This window comes from Lepidothrix coronata, unplaced genomic scaffold (assembly GCF_001604755.1).
Source record: "Lepidothrix coronata isolate B3197 unplaced genomic scaffold, Lepidothrix_coronata-1.0 Scaffold34, whole genome shotgun sequence".
NCBI classification, from domain to species: domain Eukaryota; kingdom Metazoa; phylum Chordata; class Aves; order Passeriformes; family Pipridae; genus Lepidothrix; species Lepidothrix coronata.
In genome coordinates, this window is record NW_016690214.1 from 3460285 (window position 1) to 3482811 (window position 22527).

Consider the following 22527-nt stretch of genomic DNA (forward strand, 5'->3'; position numbering starts at 1 on the left):
CGTGAGAGATGGGAATGTACCAGCCTACAGCAGCCTCATCCTGCACTGAATTATTCCCAGCATAGGAGAAGGTTTCCAGGTCTGCCATTCCACAGTCACCACTTGGCCAAGCAATGCAATTCCTACCTTGTTTTGTCCCACAGTACCTGGAGAAGCCGTCCTCTGCCGTCCCACAGAGGGGATATTTTAAGCCAACACCAATTCAAACTTCGCTCCATATAAACTATTTTATAAAATGTTTGAAACATTAACCACTTGCACGTAAAAATTACCCAAGTCTTGGTTCTGTAACTGCCATCCCAAGGGATGTGTTTCACTTGCAGTTCTATAAATCACAGTTCCAAACAGTAAAGCACAACTTAAAGATCCAGATCCATCTTGGGTATTCAGCTCTACCCCAAGAAAGGAGAATGAAAGTTGTTATAATCTGGCTAAAAACCTGGAAATTTATGGAGGTACCTTAAATAAAGCTGGAACAATCTGGCAAAGAACATGTATCCAAATCTCAGAAGTCATGCAGAACAGAAGTTTGTGCAGGTGCTGCTCGAGGCCTCTGCACAGAATGACTGGACACCCATCATGGCAGGTTTCATATTACTGAACTTTATGTACAAAAGCTGATTTCAAATAAAACATTTAATGAAAAACAATGGTTCATTTAAACAACTGAACTTGTTTTGGTTGGGTTTTTTGTTTGTTTGTTTGGGGTTTGGTTTTGTTTTTACATCTACTGTACCGTTCAAATTCTTTTTAACCAGCTTACATGGCATCTGCAAAGGTACATATAGAAAAGGCATCTTTATAAATAGAAAACAAGGGGATTTTTTCAGCTTTTATTATAAATTGACATGACATACAAAGTTTACTGAACAGAAGTAATTTCATTACTATTTTTGGGGGGATCACCAACTTTTTGTGCAAACAATGCTAGCCTTCTTTTAAGCATTAAGAGCATAACTGCTTAAGAAATGACATAAGCAATAATTCTAGAACTACATCTCCCCTAAAATAATCTATTTTTTTACATATGTGCACAGCTTTAGCAAATTAAAGCCAGAGAGAAATGCATGATGTACTATCCAGAGGCGTAATTAGAGTTTGCTAAAACTCAGAGAGCTGGCAAATTCAAGAAGTTTGTAATGAAAGCTGCAGTTTCCCTCTTTCCTATTTTGTACACAAAATCAGTGACTAAGAACTTAATACTGGATGACAAATCACATCCACACCATTAGTTAAATAGTCTCACAGTTAAGGACCATCAAAATCAGTATTTACATTTTATAAATTTCTGAAGACACCATTAGAAAGCTTATATACCCCTTCAACAAATAGGGAACTGCATCTCATGGTGATGGAATGAAATAAAAAAATGAAAAAAAAAAAAACAAACAAACCTGTATTTACAGCAGCATTGTTTCCTTTATAAATAAAGAATATGAAAAATGAAATATTTTAAGGATAATAAAAAATTGAGGTGATGTCACTCAACCACAGTGCTTGCTGGAATAAACCCTTCGGTGCTGATACTGTACCAGTAGTGAAACCACTTTCCATTGGAAAAAATCTGTAAACGTATGCATAAAATGTGTTAACAGCAGTGCAAAACTGCTCAAATATAGTCTAGTCAGCATCTTAGTATCTGTATTGAATACAATACATCACAGAATACTTACATAAGAAGTGCAACACATTTTCTGGTCCAATTTTACAGTGCATTTTTCCCTCAAGAGTGGCATCTCGAAAGCCAAAGCTAAACCCACGGCCCGGCCTTGCAGTCTGTCCTCAGGCAAGAACTTCCCGGGAAGTTGGCGACGGAATGCCTGCAGAGGGACAGGAGCCTCCGGCCTTAGCATGGCACACCAGGATGTGCAACCCCCAGGCAAGAGGGGTTCCATCAGATCCTTGCTGTAGCTGTGTAAATGTGTAATTAAAAAATAGAAAGGAGCTAATGTTCAAGTTTAAAAATGGTACACTGGGCGATCGATACATCGGAATTATCCACGAAACCCAAACTGCTGGGAACCTCAAAAAAGCCAAGGTGGGACTTCACTGTGTCTGCAACGTGAAAAGCCAAGATCTTTCCAAACAGGCACAAGACAAAGGAAGTGCTAAGTTCGCCGACTTGGAGTATTTTTAGTGTAAAAAACAAAAAAAATTAATTGGTAATTTATGGTCGATTGATAAATGATTTCAAATACAAGGATCAAGGTTAAACTGTAAATAGTAAGACGTTATTTTCACAAAAAGCTAACTGGAGAATTTCTAAATCAGAAAAGCAGAAACTGTATCCCAATCCCCTTTCCCTAATGTTTCACAACTTCATGGTAGGAAAAACAGCCAGATACAGATGCAAAAATCTTAATATAAAAACGGTTTTACATATACTTAAATTATGTAAATTCCATAAAGTTCTTAAGACACTAATTACTAAAATTACAAAAAGATTTTCATATTGCTCTTCATGCTCAAACTCTTAGAATATTGTCATTACATCACCAAAACCAATATACATGTAGTACTTGCATAAGTAACTGAATAAAAACCCTGTTTAAACAATATCCTTGTTGAAATCATTTATTTCCATCCAGCAGTGCCTGTTTGGAATCTCTGTACTTCTGTGTGTAATTCTTTATGGAGCTCATGCACCCTTAGAATGTCACTTCAATGCTTTGTCCGTTGAATGACAGATTTTTTTGACTTCAGAGCTTCTGTTTCTTGCTCTGTTTCGTGACACCTGAGATGCTTTCCACTTCTGAAATCCTCTCGCGCGCGGTATTTTCACTGTATCCATTTGTTGTCCCACTCTGTTCCTCAGAAGATTCCTCGTCCGTCGGGGAGGCCGATTCTCCCTTCTCCAGCTTCTGCTGCATCTCTCGGAGCCTGGCCACAGCTTTGTCTATGGACATGATGCTGATGAGGTTAAAGTCATGCATGCTGACCAGGTGGAGCATAAAGTTTCGACACAAGTTCTTCTTGATGATTTTCTGTCCGTAGTTTTCCACAAACAACATACAGGCATGATTCATTTGATTGTCAGCAATAAACCTGTCAAATGAAAAAGCTGTCACTATGCAGGTAGGACATTTTCAAAGACAAGAAGATACTCTGTGTGATTTATTACACAACATCTCCAGTGTTTTTTTCTCTTCAAAGCTCAAGGGTTACTAGGCACAAGAACTTTAAAAGCTTAAACTCTCAAAAGCTTGTTACCAAATTATCCTTTAACGATCCTTTCCTAAACACCTGGGCTAACTGCATTTTAAGTATTTAGTGAACTGCAGTGCAAAATGATCAACCCCATCTGTAATTTATTTGCATCAAAACTAAGCACAGTAACATACCCGTGCTTCATAACATGAAGATTCCATAATTTCATCACTTCTTTCTCTCCTTCGTTAACGTCAGAAAATTCTTCGATTTGCTGGAGGGAGAAAGGATTGGGAGGAAGGACAGGAAAAGAAACAAACACACCCATCAGAACTGCGTGTCTGCTGCCAGGCAGTGAGAGCATACCCAAAATTCAACTTATGCACAGAAACATATATAGAAAACTCAGGCTCTGCAGTTAAAAAAGATAGAAAAATGTAATCTCATGTAGAGACTTGGGATGATAAATTATATCCTTATCACATACACCCTGCACTGGGTACTCCTGATTCCAGCTTCTCCTCTCTGAAGGAGAAAACCAGCCCCAATGAAAACTTGTTTGAACACATGGGGACTGAACTGGCTTTACAACTGAAGGCATGCTTGAAAAAAAACCCACCTTTGATTCCATGAATTTCCTTCTGCAGTTGCTCAGCAAAATATTCTGCTCTTAATATGCATCATTTTCAAAACATATGCCTGACTGCCCCCTGAAACAACTGCAGCTCATCTTTCAAAAACCACAATCCACTTAGAACAATTCTGTGTAAATGGGATAATTACAGTGATGGTCTTCTCCCGTAGCCACTCCGGGTCCTTTTCATCCTCACTGTCCACTTCCATCTCCTGGGGGCGGAGGGGCAAACACGTGTCACTGTGGAAGTACAGCCGGTTGTGCCCGCTGCTGTAGGTCCTCTGCTGCTCCACCTCCCCATCCTCAGACTCCAGGAATTCTGACATACTTGCTTTCGTACGCTTTGGCCTGGCAGGAGGGAAGGAAGAGATGCAAACACTGAGCAATTGGTTCATACAAATTATTTTAAGCTCTAGCCTGCAAAAATGTTGGGGAGGGGGAATCTCCAGCAATGAAATAAACCCCATTAAAAACCCAACTTCTCCTTTTGGGGAAGAAAAGGTTTAGGATAAGACAGTTAAGAAGAGCTACAACGTTATGATTAGACATCTCAACTGAAAAGATGTAGGAAAATCACAGGTGAAGTTACCACGTCCTTCAGTCACAATAGTGACAAATTGCACTGTTTATTTGCACCTACACATTTACAGCTCTCCAGGTGTCACAAATCTGCTCTCTAGGCCATAGTGCATAAACAGGCCTTGTTTCCCAGCCCTACCTGCAGACCAGGATGTGTGTGATGGGGGTTCTCTTGACCGGCCCGTTGCGGCTGAAGGCGAAGCCCGGCTGGCGATGGATGTCCTGGGGGTTCCCCGCGTAGGAGCCGTCGTAGCACTCGTTGATGGACACGTCTATCCGAGCACCTTTGGGATGATACTGGGACAGAAGTGCAAATATTCTCAGCAGACAGCAATGAAAGCACATCAAGTAACCTTTTAAATTTGTAACACCCTAAATATCACCTATCAATAACCCGAAAGAGCTCCAGTTTCCTTTTACAGCACCCGAATGATTTTTAACCTCCAGAAACAAATTATACTAAAGCTCCCTTGCTCTGTACTATTTAACTGTTTTATATAAAACCACTCAGAACTAACTATAAAATGAAGGAAAATATGAGCTAATGAGAACCCTAGAAATTAGAACATTTCTAAATTTCCCAAAGCTTCAAGGGACTTCCAACCAAATGTAGATTTCGTTGTTTTCTACATCACAGAAAAGAGCACACTGATGCAAAAGCAGCAGTGTCAGAGTTCTTCCTCTAGTGATTAGAATTATTTTATATATATAAATAAAAAAAAAATAGAAAAAGAAAATCAACCCCACTTTTTTCCCTCTGTAACACAATGATTTGTGTAACACTCAAAGGAAGTGGCTTCTAACCTGCAGGTACAGCGCTACCATTTCACAGGTTAGCAGCAGAATCCCTGCCCAGGGGATCTGTGACAACCTGTACGGTGCTTCCCAGTGCTGAGCTACTACAAAATTACTTACAACATAATTAAAGATAAATCTGCTGTGGCAAAGTTTCAGATGTTTGAGTAAACTATAGAGCTTCCGACAGTTCAAGGTGCACCAGGGGCAGTGCAAGTCGTCTCTGGCCTCAGTCTGCTGCCTCGTGTTGTTGTTATACAGGAACTGATGGAAGAAAGGAACAGGCAGGGCAGGATTAGTTTCATCCATTCCCTTCCCAAACCAAGTGGGAAATCGTTTCAGGAGACCTCTACAGCAAGAGGAACGTTTGGGAACACTCCACCCACTCGGTGTACTCAAACAGTGGTATTTGAGGAATTTTTTTCCCACAGGAAGACCACCTGTCCCCTCCAGATGTCTAACAAGAGATGCCCTTTGTCTTTCAGAACATCAGATGTGCCCCCAGGAAGGTTAGTTTGCTAAAATGCTTCCTGTAAAAAGTAGTATGTGGAACGGCTTTTAGTCTATGAATTTGAGACCCTTAAGGCATCCACTAAAGAGGTAAATGGGAATTTCCACCCAGCTTGAAAAGGAACATTTTAATTCCACACAATACTTAAGATTCTAGTTTTTCCCTCTAATTATTTTCAATACCTGGTAAAATATTCGCAACTTCTGTCGAGGTTCATTTAAAACATCTCTCTCTTTTCTTGTTTGAAGGTCTGTGGGCAAGGATTCTTTCACAGCTGAAAAAAAAGCACATGTAGATACAGATTTCTCTGGTGCAGAGGAACAGCCAGACATTGTTTCTTCCCCGAGTATGGAAGTTCTGAGAAGGGCACTGCTGCTGAAGGAAGTGTGCTACTTGAGGGTACTCAACAGGTACTGCAACACAACTGCACAGAAAGCAGGTGCTTTTTCCATAGCAGTAATTCCCTGGCTATCACTGCTCCAGCTCCAGAACCTCACAGTTATATATCCAACACAAAATCAGACTGAAATGCCATTTGCACAAGTTCCCCAAAGCACTATCAACTCTTCCCAAGCAGTGCCTTGTGGCATCCCAGAGACTAAACCTGGGAACAGAACCACTGCACTCCAGAGTCACTTCTATAAAAGGGACCTGGAAGATTCCTCAATCCCACAGTCCCAGTCCAGTTATGAGCTTGAAAATACTGATTACTCTGTAGTAAATCAGGTGCCAGCCCAGAGTCTAGGCCTGTTCAGAGGTGCTGAAACAACAGGAGCAGCCTGTTGTCTTCTCTACAACTTAACTTTTCCACATGACCTGTCAACTCAACATCCCAATCCAAAGTGGGATGTTGAGTTGGCAGGTCATCCCAACTGGGAGCCAAGACAAGATAAAGACAGTACACCTAGGGCCAACTTTCCCTCTAGTTTATGGACTGAACATGAGGCCATATGCCCTGGAATATCCCTTTGGCCAGTTTGGGTCAACTGTCCCAGTTGTCTCCTCCCAGTTCCTTGTGTCCCCCAACCTTGTTGCTGGTGGGGTGGTGTGAGAAGCTGAAAAGCCCACAACTAAAACATCACTGTTATCAACATTATTCTCATCCTAAATCCAAAACACAGCACTGTACCAGCTACTAAGAAGAATATTTATTGTATTCTAGCTGAAACCAGGGCACATACAAATCCAAAAACTTGGAGAAGAGTAATTGGAGTAGAGCAAAGCACACAATCCTAGAAGTCCTCCTGACAGATTTCCCCCAACGTATTTCACAGCAGGATTTACAAGCATTGTATATAATCACTTCAATATCACCATGGTTTCAACCACCCCACCATGTTTAGCTTTTAAATTTACCTTAAAAAATATGGGATACAACAAAGCCTGCTTATTTTTGCTTTTCCCTGTTGAGAATTCCCTGAAGCAGTTGCACCAGTGAGGCAGGAACCCCTCAGCACACAGGGGCCAAGCAGATGATTATTCAGCAGCAAACCCAAAGTTTGCTTACCTATAGTCTGAGTAGGTTTAACAGAGTTGGGCTTGTTTTCTTGAGGGAGGCTCTCAGAATTTCGTGTTGCAAGAGGCTTGGCTATAGGAGCTGTAGACTTGTCATTTGTGTCTCCTGTCCAACGAAGAGTAAACTGAAGTGTAGGTCCCTGAGAAAATGTTTCAAATGGAGGCAACCTCTGGGGGTGGAAATCAAAAACAAACCAGCAGAATTAGTGTCTTTCCACATATAAAATCAATCAGGAGAAGATATTCACAGAATGGAAGCAGATCTATTTTTTTAAATCCACATAAAGGCTAACAGGATAATAGAGCTTATAACTATATTTTTACTATATAATTTGGTTCATCTCTGCTTTTTTCATAATTATAATAATCATGTTGAAACACAAATACATTGGAACCTGGAATCTTCATGTTCTTCTCTTCAGTCACAACTGATACTCTCCTAGGACATGGGAACATTTCACATGTGTACAGTCACCTGCATTCACTGTATCAGTGAGTTTTGATTCACCTCAGCCAACTATTTCTCTCTGCTCAACACTGTCTCCTACACTGATACACCTCCTTTGCACCACTAAATTTTATGAGCATTCTCCTCAGGTATGTAAGATCACACCTATGAAAGCTCTGGGTTCCTCTTTCTTTCCCTAAAATATTCTGCTTTTGCAATTTGTTGTTTTGATTTGTCCTTGTTACCATAACAAACATTTAAACTGTTTGCTTTAATAAGACAGAAATTCACAGGTCATTGAAAGAGAATTATTTCCTGTTCAATCCATTTTCAGAGGAACAGCCACTGACTGCACTTCCAGCTGAGCTCCACCTTAATGCAGATCATTTGAAGACAGTTCTCTCAGCCACTCAAACAATCCATACCTTCCCATCAAGTATTGTTTCCCACGTTGCTCTTTTCTTGCTAATGGGACACTCTTCCATTTCCTGCATGGCCACTTCATATTCCCCATCCAGAAGTTGCAAACGTCTGTCAGGACAAAGTATGTGTAAACCAGCTCACTTTTATTGTTTGCCTGGTCAAATGTACTATTTAACAGTAACTAAGTCTCCATGAACCTAAAGGCAGATTTTCAGGCAAATTTATTTGACAACTGGGTGTGAATCTTGACAAACGTCACCCACAACAAAGAAAAATGTTAAAGATTATATAAAAAAAAAGAAAGTAAGTTTTCATGCATGATTTGGTTCTGCTGCAGATCAAACATTCTCATTTATACAGTGCATGGCTGAGAATGTCCTTGCTTATGTGTCATCACTACAAAACCACCTCATGGTTCATATCATGTTTAGCATATTAAAGTTCTCCAGTGGAATTAGGTAAGAGAAAAGAACAAAACATTGTCAAGATTTCTAAGATGACACAGATTAAAGAAAGAAATTTCTTAAAAAACCAAACTCTTCTCAAAATATACAACTTCCAAAACCATATTTGAATAAATAGCCATTTTTTTCCGAATCACTTTTAAGCAGCTTTTTCTTGAAGCTCTATTTTTATTGATAAAGAAACCATGTACCCATCTCTACCTGGGACCTGCATTTGGCATGGATAGAACTCTTATTTTCATATACTGTACACAGTCACTGAACAGGTCTCAGTGTAAAATGTGCATTATGAAACCTGTAATTTTTTTAAAAAAAACACAACAAGCCTAAGCTCTTATTGTAAATGTCAACTAAAATGCAGCCAAAGACATCCTACACTGTAATTAAAAAACATGTTAAGTTTAATAATAAACAAATTTCCAGTGATTAACAGAAACAATATTTCTTTTGAATAACATTACCTGTTTTTATCAAACACAGTCATTTGTGCTACAAATGTCTTTTCCCCATCTTCACGGTTGGAAGAGTTCCTTTTTCTTCTAGCTGGGAGCTCCTCATTGACATCTGCACACAAGAAATATGGGATTTAACCATTGTATGAGCACAGATTTAAAGGATCAAACAGTCTCTATGCAACTGCAAACTATAACTGGCTGTTCATTGGGTCAGGCGTGTCATACAACAGAAAAGGACAATGCAATGGAAAGGGCACTTAGCTTAAAAGTAATCATATTTTAGGTATGTTCTCATGTATTTATAGTTTCATCACATTATTCTGTCAGCATAAAGAATTTGGGATTTCATCTTCCTCCTCTTGTGGCTATAAAATAGTGAGAAATAAAGTTTTTCATTCTACATGCACTCTCTCCAAGGCTGTAACATTTGTGATGTAACATGTCTTAATGAGATTAAGAAAACAGCTTTTAATAATTTGTTACTTAGATATTTTATCTACTGGTTTTTCTTTTTTGCTGAGAGATACTGATAGAAGCTACAGCTGGGTCAGCAGTGACCAGGGCTGGTGGAGGATTAATGATCCTCCCAGTGACCACAGGGCCCTCTTGCAACATTCACCTTCACCATCACATTAATAACAAGTGGTGTTAAATCCACACAAAAATAGAAGCACAATTTCCAGTTCCCAGCTGAATTCCAACCCCATCCCAAAAGAGACTGCAAACAAAGGAAAGCCCAATCAGTCCCTGAGCTACTGCTGGCCCTTGTCAGAGTGTGACCTGCACTGCACATGCAGCCAGCTCTGCATGTGCTGCAGACAAGCCCTGTGAGGGCAGGTTTAAAGGCTGAAGTTACCGATGTTCTCGTTGGTTTCCCCGTTGATGAGTCCATTGAACTCTCTCCTGCCCGGGCGAGTGACTCGGAATAACAACGAGTAGGACTTCACCATGTGGCTGTTGCTGGGCTCAAACTCATTGCTGGAAACTGCCAGTGAGGGGAAGTTGCCTGGTTTGATTTGGCTGAGGTCTGGGTTTAAAGGCACCTGCTTTTTACCTGTAGGAACCTGTCTTATGGGACAACTGACATCCTGCAGCAAAACAAGAAACAGAGCAATTGGGTCTTTAGACTGTAAAGACATCAAGTGTTAAAATTTGTATCATTTGTGAATTGTACTTGTTCTGCCAACTTTTTGAAAATAAGCCGTGTAACAGATACAAATCAAAAAAATCTGGCACAATCCCAGGTTGTAAATGCAAAACCAGATATTGGTTAAATGTAAATAAAACTGGCATTCTACAAGCCCTTCTGGCAGCAGCCATCTTTCTCTAAGTGATTAAATTAACACTAACACAAGGCACTTAGAAAGATTGTAGAACAGCCATTAATACTAATTTAATTCTGTTTACCTAAAGAAATTAAATGTTTTGGTTATATATATACATTTCAAGGGCTTCCTGTCTACTCCTTGCAATATTACAAAGTGCACTTTGTGCTATCTGTGAGATAAAGAACCACTTACCTAGGATTTCTTATATTCAGTACCTCTCAAACAGATCACTGAATATTGTGTAGTATTGGGAAAACAAGGCAAGATGGCCTAAATATGAAACTTGCAGCAAAACATTTGGGAAAACCATCAGCACCTCCTGATTTCACCATATTTATCCACACTGTAGCAATTAACAAAATTGGCTAGAAACAATATTAACTCTTAAAAACATGTCAAAACAGCTTAAGAGTCTTGGGGAAAATACACATAGTTCTGTCTGCAAATCTTTCCTTTCTGGTTAAGAATCACAGCATTCATTACTGAGCCTCCCATATTCCCAGAGCTGTGAAGATGATTTGCCAACTGGTGTGAAACAAACACAGATAAAACTGCAGGCAAATTCAAAGATGCTTTAAAAACAAAATAGAAAATTGTTTATGATTCACAGCAGATAAAATCTGCAATAATCAAAGTGATCAGAGTAAAAAGCACAGGTACAGAAAAGGCAAAAATCCAACAGAAAACAACTTGAATAGATCAGTTATTGAATTTAAAGACTAATTTCAACAGAGGCATCACTGTATGGTGATGTTAATCAGATAGTCCAGAAGCAGGTAAACATTTTGCTTTAATATATATTAATAGTTTGTCAAATGATTTTTACCTTTCGTTTCTTGTGGCAAACTTTCACCAGCAGAACTTCCAGGGTCACAGAATTTTGTTCATTCTCTGAGTTTTGTGATGGCTTATCTGAACAGAAAAACATCTTAAGTTCTGAACAAGTGAAGGTCCATTCAGTGCCATAAATCCATCTGTGATTACTTTTTAACCACAAGCACCTCCAGAAACAAAGACCTCCAGCCAAATTCTAAGTTTCAATTCTCCAATCTTACTGCAAATTCCCACTTGAGAACATCTCATACCTATTCTCATCCTAGAGATTAAAAACCATAATTGATCTCTAATGTTTAAAAGAACAAGTTCACTACCTTGTTTTGACAGAGGAAAAGGTTATGGGTAGATTTAAGGACAGTCAGAACACACTAATTACATGAGTCAAGTTATTTTCTCCATTTTTTTTTTCTTTACACCTTGCACACCTAGAATTGGGTTTGCATCAAAACTTAAGATCCAGATGCTATCAGATAAGAAAACAAAACAAAATTGAAAAAAGACAACCTTAAACATTATGCAAGTTTAAATATATGCACAATATGCTAGAGGACTCTGGAAAGAACCTGAAAAAAGTCTTGGAAAATAAGACTTGGCTTCAGATAAATCTCCTAGAGCCTGGAATCTCCAAGGCAGCTGCTGCCAGCAGTGTGATCAGCAATGCCAAACCAAAAGTTAAAAATAACATTTTATTTTAATGGACAAACAGCTCATTTTTTTTTTCAGGAGAGTAAAAAGGCAGTGAATTTATCCAAGGCTATTCAGCCCAGAGCACATCACTTGTGCTTTCCTCAGAGGAACACAACTCTGGGTTCTGGTCTGTGTAGACCAATACTCCAATTTCGAGAGATAAATCCTTATGTGCTCAAAAGACACCATGGAAAAACTGAAAGTCACTAAAATATGATTTCCATGGTTTGTCTAATGGCTGACACAGCCTTTGCCTCATTTCTAGACTCAACGTGACAAAATTTATTCTTACGCTTCTGTCTGAAATTAGAAACCACTGAATCTTCAAATTATTTGAAGGCTGTGGGTTTTTTTAAAGCTACTTCAAACACCAAAGACACACTCCCAGAAAAATCACTTTCTTCAGGAATTCCTCGAGGTCTATTTCGGTTTGAATGGATGATGACTTGAAGTATTTCTCAAAATCACTGTTTTGACTAAAACCCGAGGCTGCTTAACATCACAATTACACCACAACATTTTTACAGCACTACTGATTTGTAACTAATGGGACAGGCTGAGCTTAAATAAGTTAAAATTTGCATCCAAACAGCAGAGATTAAAAACACTCAAATGTTCCCCTCACAGTTCTCTGCTGACTTCAGAGGTGTTATACAAATTAACAGTGTAATGAAAGAATTGGCAAACATACCATTTTTATGGAAGAACCCGGTAAATGTAAGTTGCAAATGAGCAGACAAGCTAAACAGAAAAAAAAAAAAAGAAAAGAAATGTTAGAAGAACAAATGTTTTCTTCTCCCAGCAGCCACTTCACTCCATGCTCTGATGGTCAGGACAGGTCTGCACAGCAGGAGTCAGTCCATCCTTCTAACTTGGAACTGCCTGGGCACAGCAGCTGCAGCTGGTGCAGAGTGGTACCAGTCTCTCTTTTCAGACTGATTCTCTCTGTGCACCCCATGACTTGACACATTAAAAAGAAAAGTTTAAACACCACAGCAGAAGGACATTGCCTGGAGACAGATCTTGCCTTCTCAGGCAGGCAAACCCATTTGCCAGACATTCATCAGCAACAGAGATCAGTTTGGGTGGAAGTTTTCCAGAACTTCACCCTGAACCGTGGACTTGGTGTAGATTTTTTTTTTAACCCAGTATTTTAAGTTTGGTAATGAGATTCTTTACAGGGGGAACATGTAGCCTTAGAAGGAAACACTGCCAGTCACATCAAGTCCTTATCATCCATAACATATGTGATTAAAATAATAATTGCATCTGTCCTGTTTCAGAGCACTGCAGCTCACAGCCTGGACTGCTCCATGGATCACAGACCCATTGGATTTCAAATTGTTCAGTTCAGGACACACTTCAGTTTAAAACAAATATTCATAAATCTGTATTAAAAAGGGTCTCAAAAACACTCAGTATTCCTGAAATACAAAGTATCTAACAAAATACCATCTGTTATACTACAGCACCAGACACAATTGTGAGCACCTTCACCAACCTCTCAGGCAGATCCACTCTGACACTCATCTCATTTTTAAACACAGACATTCCCAAAAGCTCTGCCCAACAGCTTGAGCAGTCCAGAGGCTGCATTTACACCAACTTCCATCATTCATCCATGTTACTTTTCCAGCCCAATTCTAGACTAAAGCACATTTTTGATAGTTTTGAAAGCACAGAACCAACACACAAATCGATATTCTGCCTGTGTGGTTTCAACAGGGCAAGTAGCCACAGTACATGGAGCAAAACAAAATGAAGAAAAGGAATACACAGTAAATGTGTAAAACCTCTTAGAACACACAATTTATACATTTCTTTCAGACTACACTGTAACCAGCATGGCTGCCTCTGAAACAGTCCAATGATCTGCAAACACTAAGGGAAAAGAACAGTTTAAAACCAGCAAGTATACAACAACATAAACCCCAAAGTCTAAAACTTCATGGTATTTCCCCAAATCTGTCTCCTTTCTTACCTTTAATTCCAACACACACAGATTAGTTACTGACACAACTGGCAGTGTTGGAAGCAAAGTTAAGGTAAATAAGATAAATTAAGGTAAATACCTATTTGAGGTTTCTATAAACATTTTAAGAGATGCCACAACAAATGCAGAAAGTTTATCCCGACACTGCTTTTCTCCAAGTTAAGTGACCAGGATACATACACACATTTTAGGATCCTGGAAGCAACATTTCAAGCAGTAAGTACTTTGCTTCTAACATTAACTCTCACTTTCCCCTTATTAATGAAAAATATTTTTGATTTAGCACACACATGTGCTCATTTGTACTCTCCCCACAAATATAAGGCAGGACCGTACCTGTGAGATTCTTGTTCTCCCTTCATTTTCTCTACTTTTGATAACATGTCATCTACTTTGAATGTTTTCCTGTGAAGAAAGAGCAGAAAGAATGGTTTTACACAGCCACTATGCCCCTAACATATAACAACAAAATTTATTCAGCCTGAACCTTGACTTGTTTTTCATGTAAAACTGTCCATATACATAATTTTAGCCTTCTCTTCAGAAAGCACCCTTTATATCTTATATCACACTCATGTTGTAGGGACACAACTGCTTCTCAAGCAGCAGCAAAAGAATGCAAAGAATTAAAACCAGACCTTTCAGCAATAATCCCACTGCTCATAAGAAGTTTCATTTAACAGCACCATATTGAAACCCTGCAATGAACATGCAGGGTTCATTTCACGTTTCATTTTCATTTCAGCTTTGTCAAAGAAAGTTCCTGCTTTAGTGACACTTGTACCTACCAGGAACGGATGTGTCAACTCTTCAACCATTTATATTTTAGTCATGATCACAATAATGAAAAACACTTAAAAGCTTATAGGACATAAGAGTTAAAAACCTAAATAAAAAAACAAACCCTTATTTCTCCACACATTTCTATTACATAGAAAAGAGCAATGAATTCTGAGGCTACTTTTAGAGCACTCACAGGAAATGTGGGACAACGACAACAGTGTCATAGATAATAATCCCTTCAAATCATTCCTCTCTGGAATTCTGACATCAGGCTGTTCATGCTCATATGTTCAGCCTGTCCTGCCATACATATAATTTAATGGTCATTGCTAAATGAAGCTCACTCATGAACAGAAGTTATTCAACACTCTACAGAACAGTCTTTCCATTTTTCTTTAAAGGAAAGTTAAAGCTTGGACAGAGATGTCCACAAAACTGGCCTAGAGAGAAGTGACAACTCAAGTGTGAGGGCACCTTATACCTTAGCAAAATGGAATAAGAACATCAGCCGTGGCCAAACACTGGATTACTTGTGGAGGGAACAACAAGGAGGAGCTCTGGGGAGTGGGAAGCATTTGTCTCCAGAAATATCCCGCCTGGATGACCCCTGATGTCACACAGTGCCCACAGTCAGCGCGAAACGCTCGTGAGTGACTGAGTTACAAATCATGGGGTGACTCAACAGTGACACTGGACAACAAACCCTGCACAAGCACAGGGCTGCAAATAAATTATTATTGTGCAGTAAACAATCACTGATTCAAAGCTCTACTCAGCACAAGACTCACACATATGACAGACTCAAGAACTGACTCACCTACACTAAAATGTGGGATTATTGCAATGAACATTGCAATGCTCAGCTTTAAAGCAAGGGATGTTAAGAACAGAGCAGTTTGTTAAAAATTTCAGATTCTAAGGTCAAAAAGCCTCTGTGTGCACTTTGCTCCAGCTCATGAAAATCAGCCAGAACAGAAGCAGGGCACTGATCTTTAGAGGGCTTCCTTCAGACTGAAGAACTGCTTAAAACAGCTTCAGAGCAAAGTTATGTCATGATTGGAATATGAGCCAGAAACCAGCTAAGAGACAAACATGATTCAGGGATGGGGGAAAGTTAATAATCTTTCATAAAATATACTAATATCTGACACAACTGGCATTTAATATGTGAGCATTACTGATCCAAAAAAAACCCCAGTGGTGCGACCTTTGCTAAATCCAGGCTCAGATTAGTCAAAACAACAGAGTCCTCCAAAAAAAAAAAAATCTTTCAGAGAAACTAAAAATAGCAAACAAGAAACTCATTAAATCAAAATTGTTGCCTTTGAAGTTAACTTGTAAGAGTAGAAATTCCTCTAAACTGGATTACTATTTTTGTTACCACATTCCCATGCAAAACAGACAAAATTAAGTGTTTGTAATACCCATCCCTAACACCTGGGATTTTCAGGACAGCGTTTCCTGGTGTAACAAGTACATGCATCTTGTGCATTCCTTTCTCCACCCACTCCTATTCCAGTCAAGAAAAGTAATAATTAGCAAAGCATTAGAAGTCACATCAGAGCATGCCATTACTCTGATAATAAATAAAAGAATTATTCCTTTATCCAAATACTGTATGGGAAGCAATTTTATTTAGTAACTTCTTTCCAACACCATCATTTGGTCTGATAATACAATAACACCTAAAGACAGACTCGGGCAAAAAGCCCATTTTCAGTTTCCATCAAGTACCCCCTGACCAAAGCCCATCACCTCTCTGATAATAAGCAGCAACTTCAATACCTTTTTATCCCAAGTTGACATATTAACTATTCCCTATTACCATTCTTCTATACTCTAAGCATTCTAGTCTTTATAAAAACTTTCTCAGTATTAAACATTTGGACCAATAACAAGAGATAATTTCATGGTAAAAATGCAGTTTTACTTCTCTAAGTGTTATATTTGCCTGGCATTTTTCTCAGACTACCAGGCAGCAGGAGGTAAAAAATATGGAGCTATAATTACTATTGTTTTATAAAGTTTGGACATTAGTTCTCTGTATTTTACTTATGATACTGTTTACTGAAATGGCAACCAAAACAATTAACAGCAACTTAAAAACTGCAAAATTCAGGAGGAATAAAATTCTAGGGGAATAAATAAATAAACATACATGTATAGTCCACACAATTAGGTAACAATGATGCAGTTCCAAGAGACTTCTCCACAAACAGAACTCCACTAACACTCCTACTGTACTGAAGCCAGGACCACAGATTTTTCTCAATAGAAGCCTCAGGATGATCTTTCTTCTACTTTAGCTCAGATATTTTTCCTCTTTTAAAGCCCCTTTTTCACTAAACCAACAAGATCATGTACCTTAACTACTTCTGCTGACTGAAGAACAGTGATTAAGGCCTTGCAGGTATCTGAAGTGTTTACCAGCACAGATCAGCAAACAAGGATCCTGCTAATCCCCCCTCGGGAAGTTCAGTTGAGACTCTTGTGCCACCAGAGCAGAACAGTCCAAACCACCTTTCAGCTACAACTGCTGTGGTTTTAACTGGGCTGAAGGAGAAGGAGCAGGGACTGAGCATGGAAAGGTCAGAGGGGGAACCCAAGGGAGAAGAACACACTTCCCAATTATTTTCTGGTTTCCCCCCTGAACTCTGCTAGTTCACTTCTGTTGCATTACTGTGGTTTTATAAAGAAAACACACTGAAATGTTTTACTTCATCTTCCTAGACCTAATAGGCAGGATGATTTCAGTAAATCAGCAGAACTATTGAGTGAAACAGCTATTGATGTGTTTGTTACCAGAACATCACCCAACTAAAATCAGTTCTAAATCAAAGTGTTACAGGATCTAGTAAAAAGCAGAACTTTTCAAAGAGAAACTAAGCATTGCTTGTGCAGCTCAATCTGAACTAGAATTTGGAACAGTGGATAACACAATATAAGCAAAGCACTATTACTTGTTTCCCAGCAACAGAACAGCTTCAGGTAAAAACATACACATTTCAGTCAACTATAAGTTAATTTAAGTTATAAGCAAGAACCTCCTGTTGCACAATTCTAGTTAAAAAACCAAACAACAAAACCCCAAAACAACCTGAAAATAATTTCTTAAAATTTGACTCTGACTTACTTTAAAATAAGCAAAAAACTCATTTTGGTAACTTTTGTAAGACAAAGTAAACAGTAACTTCAAATTTTAAAAAAATAAATAAATCTGATCATTACCTGTCCTAAGCACCTGAAGTTGTAGGTTATGGATTCAGTTTTAAGAAAAAGTTATATTGTAGCATTAAAACTCATGGCAAAGAACATGAAACAATATCCAAGAAATCCAAGAATGCCATATATAGCTTCTTTATTTAATAAAAATATGCAAATTCTATTGATCAACAGATCACGCAAGTATTACCTTCCTTGGATAGAAATACCAAGTTTAAATTAGAATTGTCTGCACAATAATCACATTCTGTTGCATATTTGTTGCATTTCAGTCCCACAGCAACTGTTTCCAAGCGATAAGAACTTTAGTGCTAAAATATTTCAAAGTAACTGTTCAGGTTACCCAAAAACTCCCAAGTGTAACAAAGGATTTCAGTGAAGGGGAAGGAACGGAGATTCTGCTAATAAATAATGTCCACTGCACTTGTCCCTCTGCAGTGTTTCCATGTTTCCAAGTCCACTGGCAGGCAGCTGTAACCCCTCACGTGACAGGAGTGACTGTTCTGCAATATCAAAACCAAAGCCCATCTCTCAGGTGTATCCAGCTCAAAGCTCAAACCTTCTCAGAGTGTTCGCTGGAGTTTTTGTAAAATGCTATAAAGAGACCTCTTTATTTTGTCAGCTTTTAAAATAACTACAGAAATAATTACTGCATTCTTTCAGGGCTAATTAAGAAAGCAAATAGTTTTGTATTTGGGATTTGTTCTTTTAAAACAAGTGGTCAGGGTACAGTTTAAAAGAAAATGTTTCACACGATTATGACTAAGCACCACTGATTACAAGAGCTCAGATGTTACACAGCTTTGTTTGGTTTCTAAAGAAGTTCTCCCCCAAACCAGAAAACAAATATGGGAGAATTAGTCAGGATTCTGCAGATAGTTCTCCACATCTGAGTACTCCCAGTATCAACACAAGTCACAAGCATAAAGCTACACACACCCTTCACATGGCAGAAAATCTCTTAGGTCTCAGAAATCAACTGTACACTGATGTAGCATTTCTTAAGTTCTTCAAAGGGAAAAGTTTTACACACCACGTGAAAAGAGCAGGTCACACACTACTATTTTTTGGACCTCTGCTACTCGGTGAACATTTTAGGATTACTTTTCAAAAACAGTTTTACCTTTTGATATTTGTTCGGGAGTTTCTGTGGGACATGTAAGTGAGAGTTCTGTGCAAAAATATTGGCTGCAGGGGGAAAAAAAAGAAAGAAAAAGGTTAGGCTTTAATTGAAATTTCCTACAAGCCCAAAGTAAAGGAGTGATAAAACCGATTACTCACTGCTATGAGATTCCGGGTACGCAGAAATCTGTATATCTGTGTTGGTTCTAAGAAAGAGGAACAGGCGTTATCCAACATAAAAATATCCTTGTAATGATAAAAAGTATCTAACTTAGCATGGTGATTATTTGGAAACAATTACCACAAAAAGTCATCCCAGAGTCCAAATAACTACAAGTTAACACGTCAAAGGTTACTTCTCCTGCTCTACAACACCAAGCCGACTTCTCCTTTAAGCTGCCATAAATCAGGGTCACAACTCAACCCTGACTGTTCCTGCTCCCACAAAACGTGTTTCTTACAGGCTTTATATCACGAGAGGGCAGGAAAAATACCTCTCCATGTCACAGAGAGGTAAATAGGTAAGTTTACCTATTGTAAAATAGGTAAGTTTTCTTCATGAGGTTAATGAACACGTGTGATCCGACACCAAAACAGCCCAATAAATTGACACGGTCGGACAATGTGGGATCTGTTTTATCCTTCTGGGAAGTCCCAAGGTCACTTGCAGCAGGTACTGAGACAAGAACAGGGACTGACAGTTGACTGTGATCCAGTAGGGATCATTCTAAGCCGGGAAATTCATGTTGATTCTGGTAAAGCAACTCGAAGTGCAAACAGAGGGAGGATAATAGAGCTGTACCCAACATCGACAGCACCTCAAAGAGGTGTAAGAACCAAAGCTCAAAGGATCAAGACTTGCCTACAGGCAAGAGGACCCTCAGATTAGTTGCAACCGATTCAGTTAAATCAAGACAAAAAAGGTTTTGTCTGGATCAGGTTGTATCTAACAAGAATTCCAAACTAAACTGAAATACACTCTATTTATGCTGAAATAAAAGCCAGCCTCGTTAAGGAGCCTCAGCAAGAAACTTAGAAATGACTTGATAAAACACATCACGTGGAGAGAGAAGAAAGAATGAAGAAGGTCTTGATGCCCATGCTGAGACTGCTAACACTGCCTCCATTTCCCACAGAAAGAAAACAAACTGCTTCTTTTTAAAGAAATATAAAATTTTATTTTCATATGATTGAAAAAAACCCGTTTATTTTTAATAGCTGGAAACTCTACTGCACCGAATTCTGCAATTAGAAGTGGAAAAGGACAGCTTTTTATATCCTTTACCTCTTTTTAAAGATATGATTCCACCTGATTTCTCCAGTTATAAGGCCCCACAGAATCCGTTATTAGAGAGATGTACTATTGCTAGACAAGAAAATCTTAAAACTATCACATGTCCTTTTAGAAGCCTGATGAAAACCAGTAAAATTCTGCTTAATTCAAGTTATCATAATAAATCCGTGTTTTTCAAATCAAGATAAAAGACAGAAAGGAAAGAAATTAAGAAACATGCACTTTGCTACCAAGTGAAAACACAGAGTAGTCACAACTTCTAAAGAAACATCCCAGGATTTTAGTCTCAAAAAGCCCATGACATAACTATAATTTAGAAAGGTATGAAAACAATAAATTATATTCACAAGGATGCAATTTAATTTAAAGGCAATGCACTGCTGCTTCAACTTTAGTTTTCCCGAGCAGAAATATTCTGAAACACACTTTTCAACCTGCAGAGAGACATATGTTTCACAAGTCCACATTACCCAGCAAAAGCTTAAAATAAACCTTTATCTTTTTCTAGCATATGACCTTGAAAAGGGACAAAATCAGCCAGGAGGAATGCGATTCAATACTCCACGTGTTGGGATTTTTTTAATCCGGTGTTTACTTATTGCAGTTTTCCCATGATAGTCACACTGCAGGGTTAACATTTTGTGGTACATCCCCACTTTTCTCCTGGTCCCACCTGCCCCGCTCTGAGCTTCCCTTGTCTGACACACCGAGCCACGGGCAGGAGGATTTGTTTCCACCACAGGCACTGACACCGAGCAAACCCCTCGCAACTCGTTTGCCACTTGACCCATTTGCAGCACAGTTAACAGAGCGCTGTTAACACGACTGAGGCTCAAACAACCCTACATTATTCGAGACAACACCAAAAACTCCAGCTTTCTCCAACACTGTCACCGTCTCCAGCGAGAGAGAGCAGTGACAGCACCAGTCCCAAACCAGGACCAAGTTTCTTTAGTAGGGCATTAAAAACTCCCTTCAAATCCTGAAAATCTCTCAGTACAAGGTAAGTTCACTGTTCCACCGCGCTTTTGAACCAGATTTCCATCAACAACTTTCTGGTGCATTCAGGGGGGTTTTTCCTCCTCTCCGGAGCTGCCACAGGGGGATGCCTGGGTCGCAAAGGTCAATTTCCACTACGAAACCTCAACTAAGGGACAATTATTGCCAGACAAAGAAAAACCCAAGTACAGTGAAGCCTGAACCGCATCCTGCCCCTCAAAGGGGCTCGAACGGCAGAGGCCAGAGAGGAACGAGCCCCCTCGCCCCTCAGTGCCCGGGGGCTGCCGGCGGAGGGAAGGGAACCCGAGCGCCTGATGGGAAGTGCTGCCGAGCACCAAGTTCATCGCTGGGCGCGGGCACACACCCCCCACCCCCGCCCTCCGCCCCGCGGGCCCTCCCGCACCCCGGCCCCGCTCCCCGCGCTTCCGCCCGGCCCCCGCCTCCCCCGGCCCCGCTCCGCGGGCCCCGCTCCCTCCCGCGGGCCGTGTTTACCCCCGGAAGCCCCCGCTGCCCGCAGCCCTCCCCTCCTCCTCCTCCCGCCCTTTCCGCGGCGGCCCGGGCCGGTCCCGCCGGCTCGGCCGCCGCTCCCCTGGCCGGCCCCCGGTGCTCACTCTCGAAGGCCTGAAGAAAGAGGTCGTGGTCGGCCTGGATCTGCTCCATCTTCGGCTTCTTCACGGGGGGCAGCGCCGCCGCCGCCGCCGCTGCCGCCGAGGAGGCCGAGGAGCCGCCCGAGTACCCACCGCCCCCGCCGCCGCCGCCGCCGCCCGCGGCACCGCCGGATTTGCCGCCGGGAGCCGCCGCCGCGGCGGAGCCCCCGAACCCGCCGCCGCCGCCGCCGCCTCCTCCTCCTCCTCCTCCGGCGGCGCCGCCAGCGGAGCCCGAGCTGGGCCCCGCACCTCCACCGTGCTTCTGGGGAGCCATGGGGGTGGCCCCGGGCGGGCCCCGGCGGGACGGGGAGCGCGCGGGGCGGGCAGGGCCGGCCGGGGCGGGTGCGTGAGGCGGGGGGCGAGGGGGGGCCGCGCCGCGCTCCAACTCCGCCAAGTCTCCTCCGCCCCGCTCCCTCAGCGCCGCGGCCGCCGAGCCCGCACCGCGCCGCGCGCCCGCCCCCCGCGCGCGCCCATTGGCCGCGGGGATGGCGCCGCGCGCCGCCATTGGCCGCCGCCGGCCCCGCCCCCCGGGTGACGCGCGGATGGTTCTGGAAGCGTTTGGTTGGTCCGCGCGCTCGGCGCGCGCCCCCTCCCCGGACCCCCCCCCCCCCCCCCCCCCCCCCCCCCCCTTTGAACTGAATTCG

General features: G+C 41.0%; 1 protein-coding gene across 1 annotated transcript; it reads right to left on the minus strand.

Moving 5' to 3' along the window:
- Positions 1 to 819: 819 nt before the first annotated feature.
- SUZ12 (SUZ12 polycomb repressive complex 2 subunit) lies at positions 820 to 22180 on the minus strand. The gene is made up of 16 exons (XM_017812164.1): positions 21848 to 22180; positions 19103 to 19149; positions 18945 to 19009; positions 14153 to 14221; positions 12515 to 12564; positions 11126 to 11211; positions 9828 to 10059; positions 8978 to 9080; positions 8055 to 8160; positions 7174 to 7351; positions 5849 to 5940; positions 5276 to 5419; positions 4500 to 4657; positions 3931 to 4129; positions 3342 to 3421; positions 820 to 3045 (listed from the first exon to the last, which is right to left on the minus strand). The coding sequence occupies exons 1-16, from the start codon at positions 22155 to 22157 to the stop codon at positions 2700 to 2702; spliced, it is 2265 nt and encodes a 754-aa protein (XP_017667653.1). The 5' UTR covers positions 22158 to 22180; the 3' UTR covers positions 820 to 2699.
- Positions 22181 to 22527: the final 347 nt, after the last annotated feature.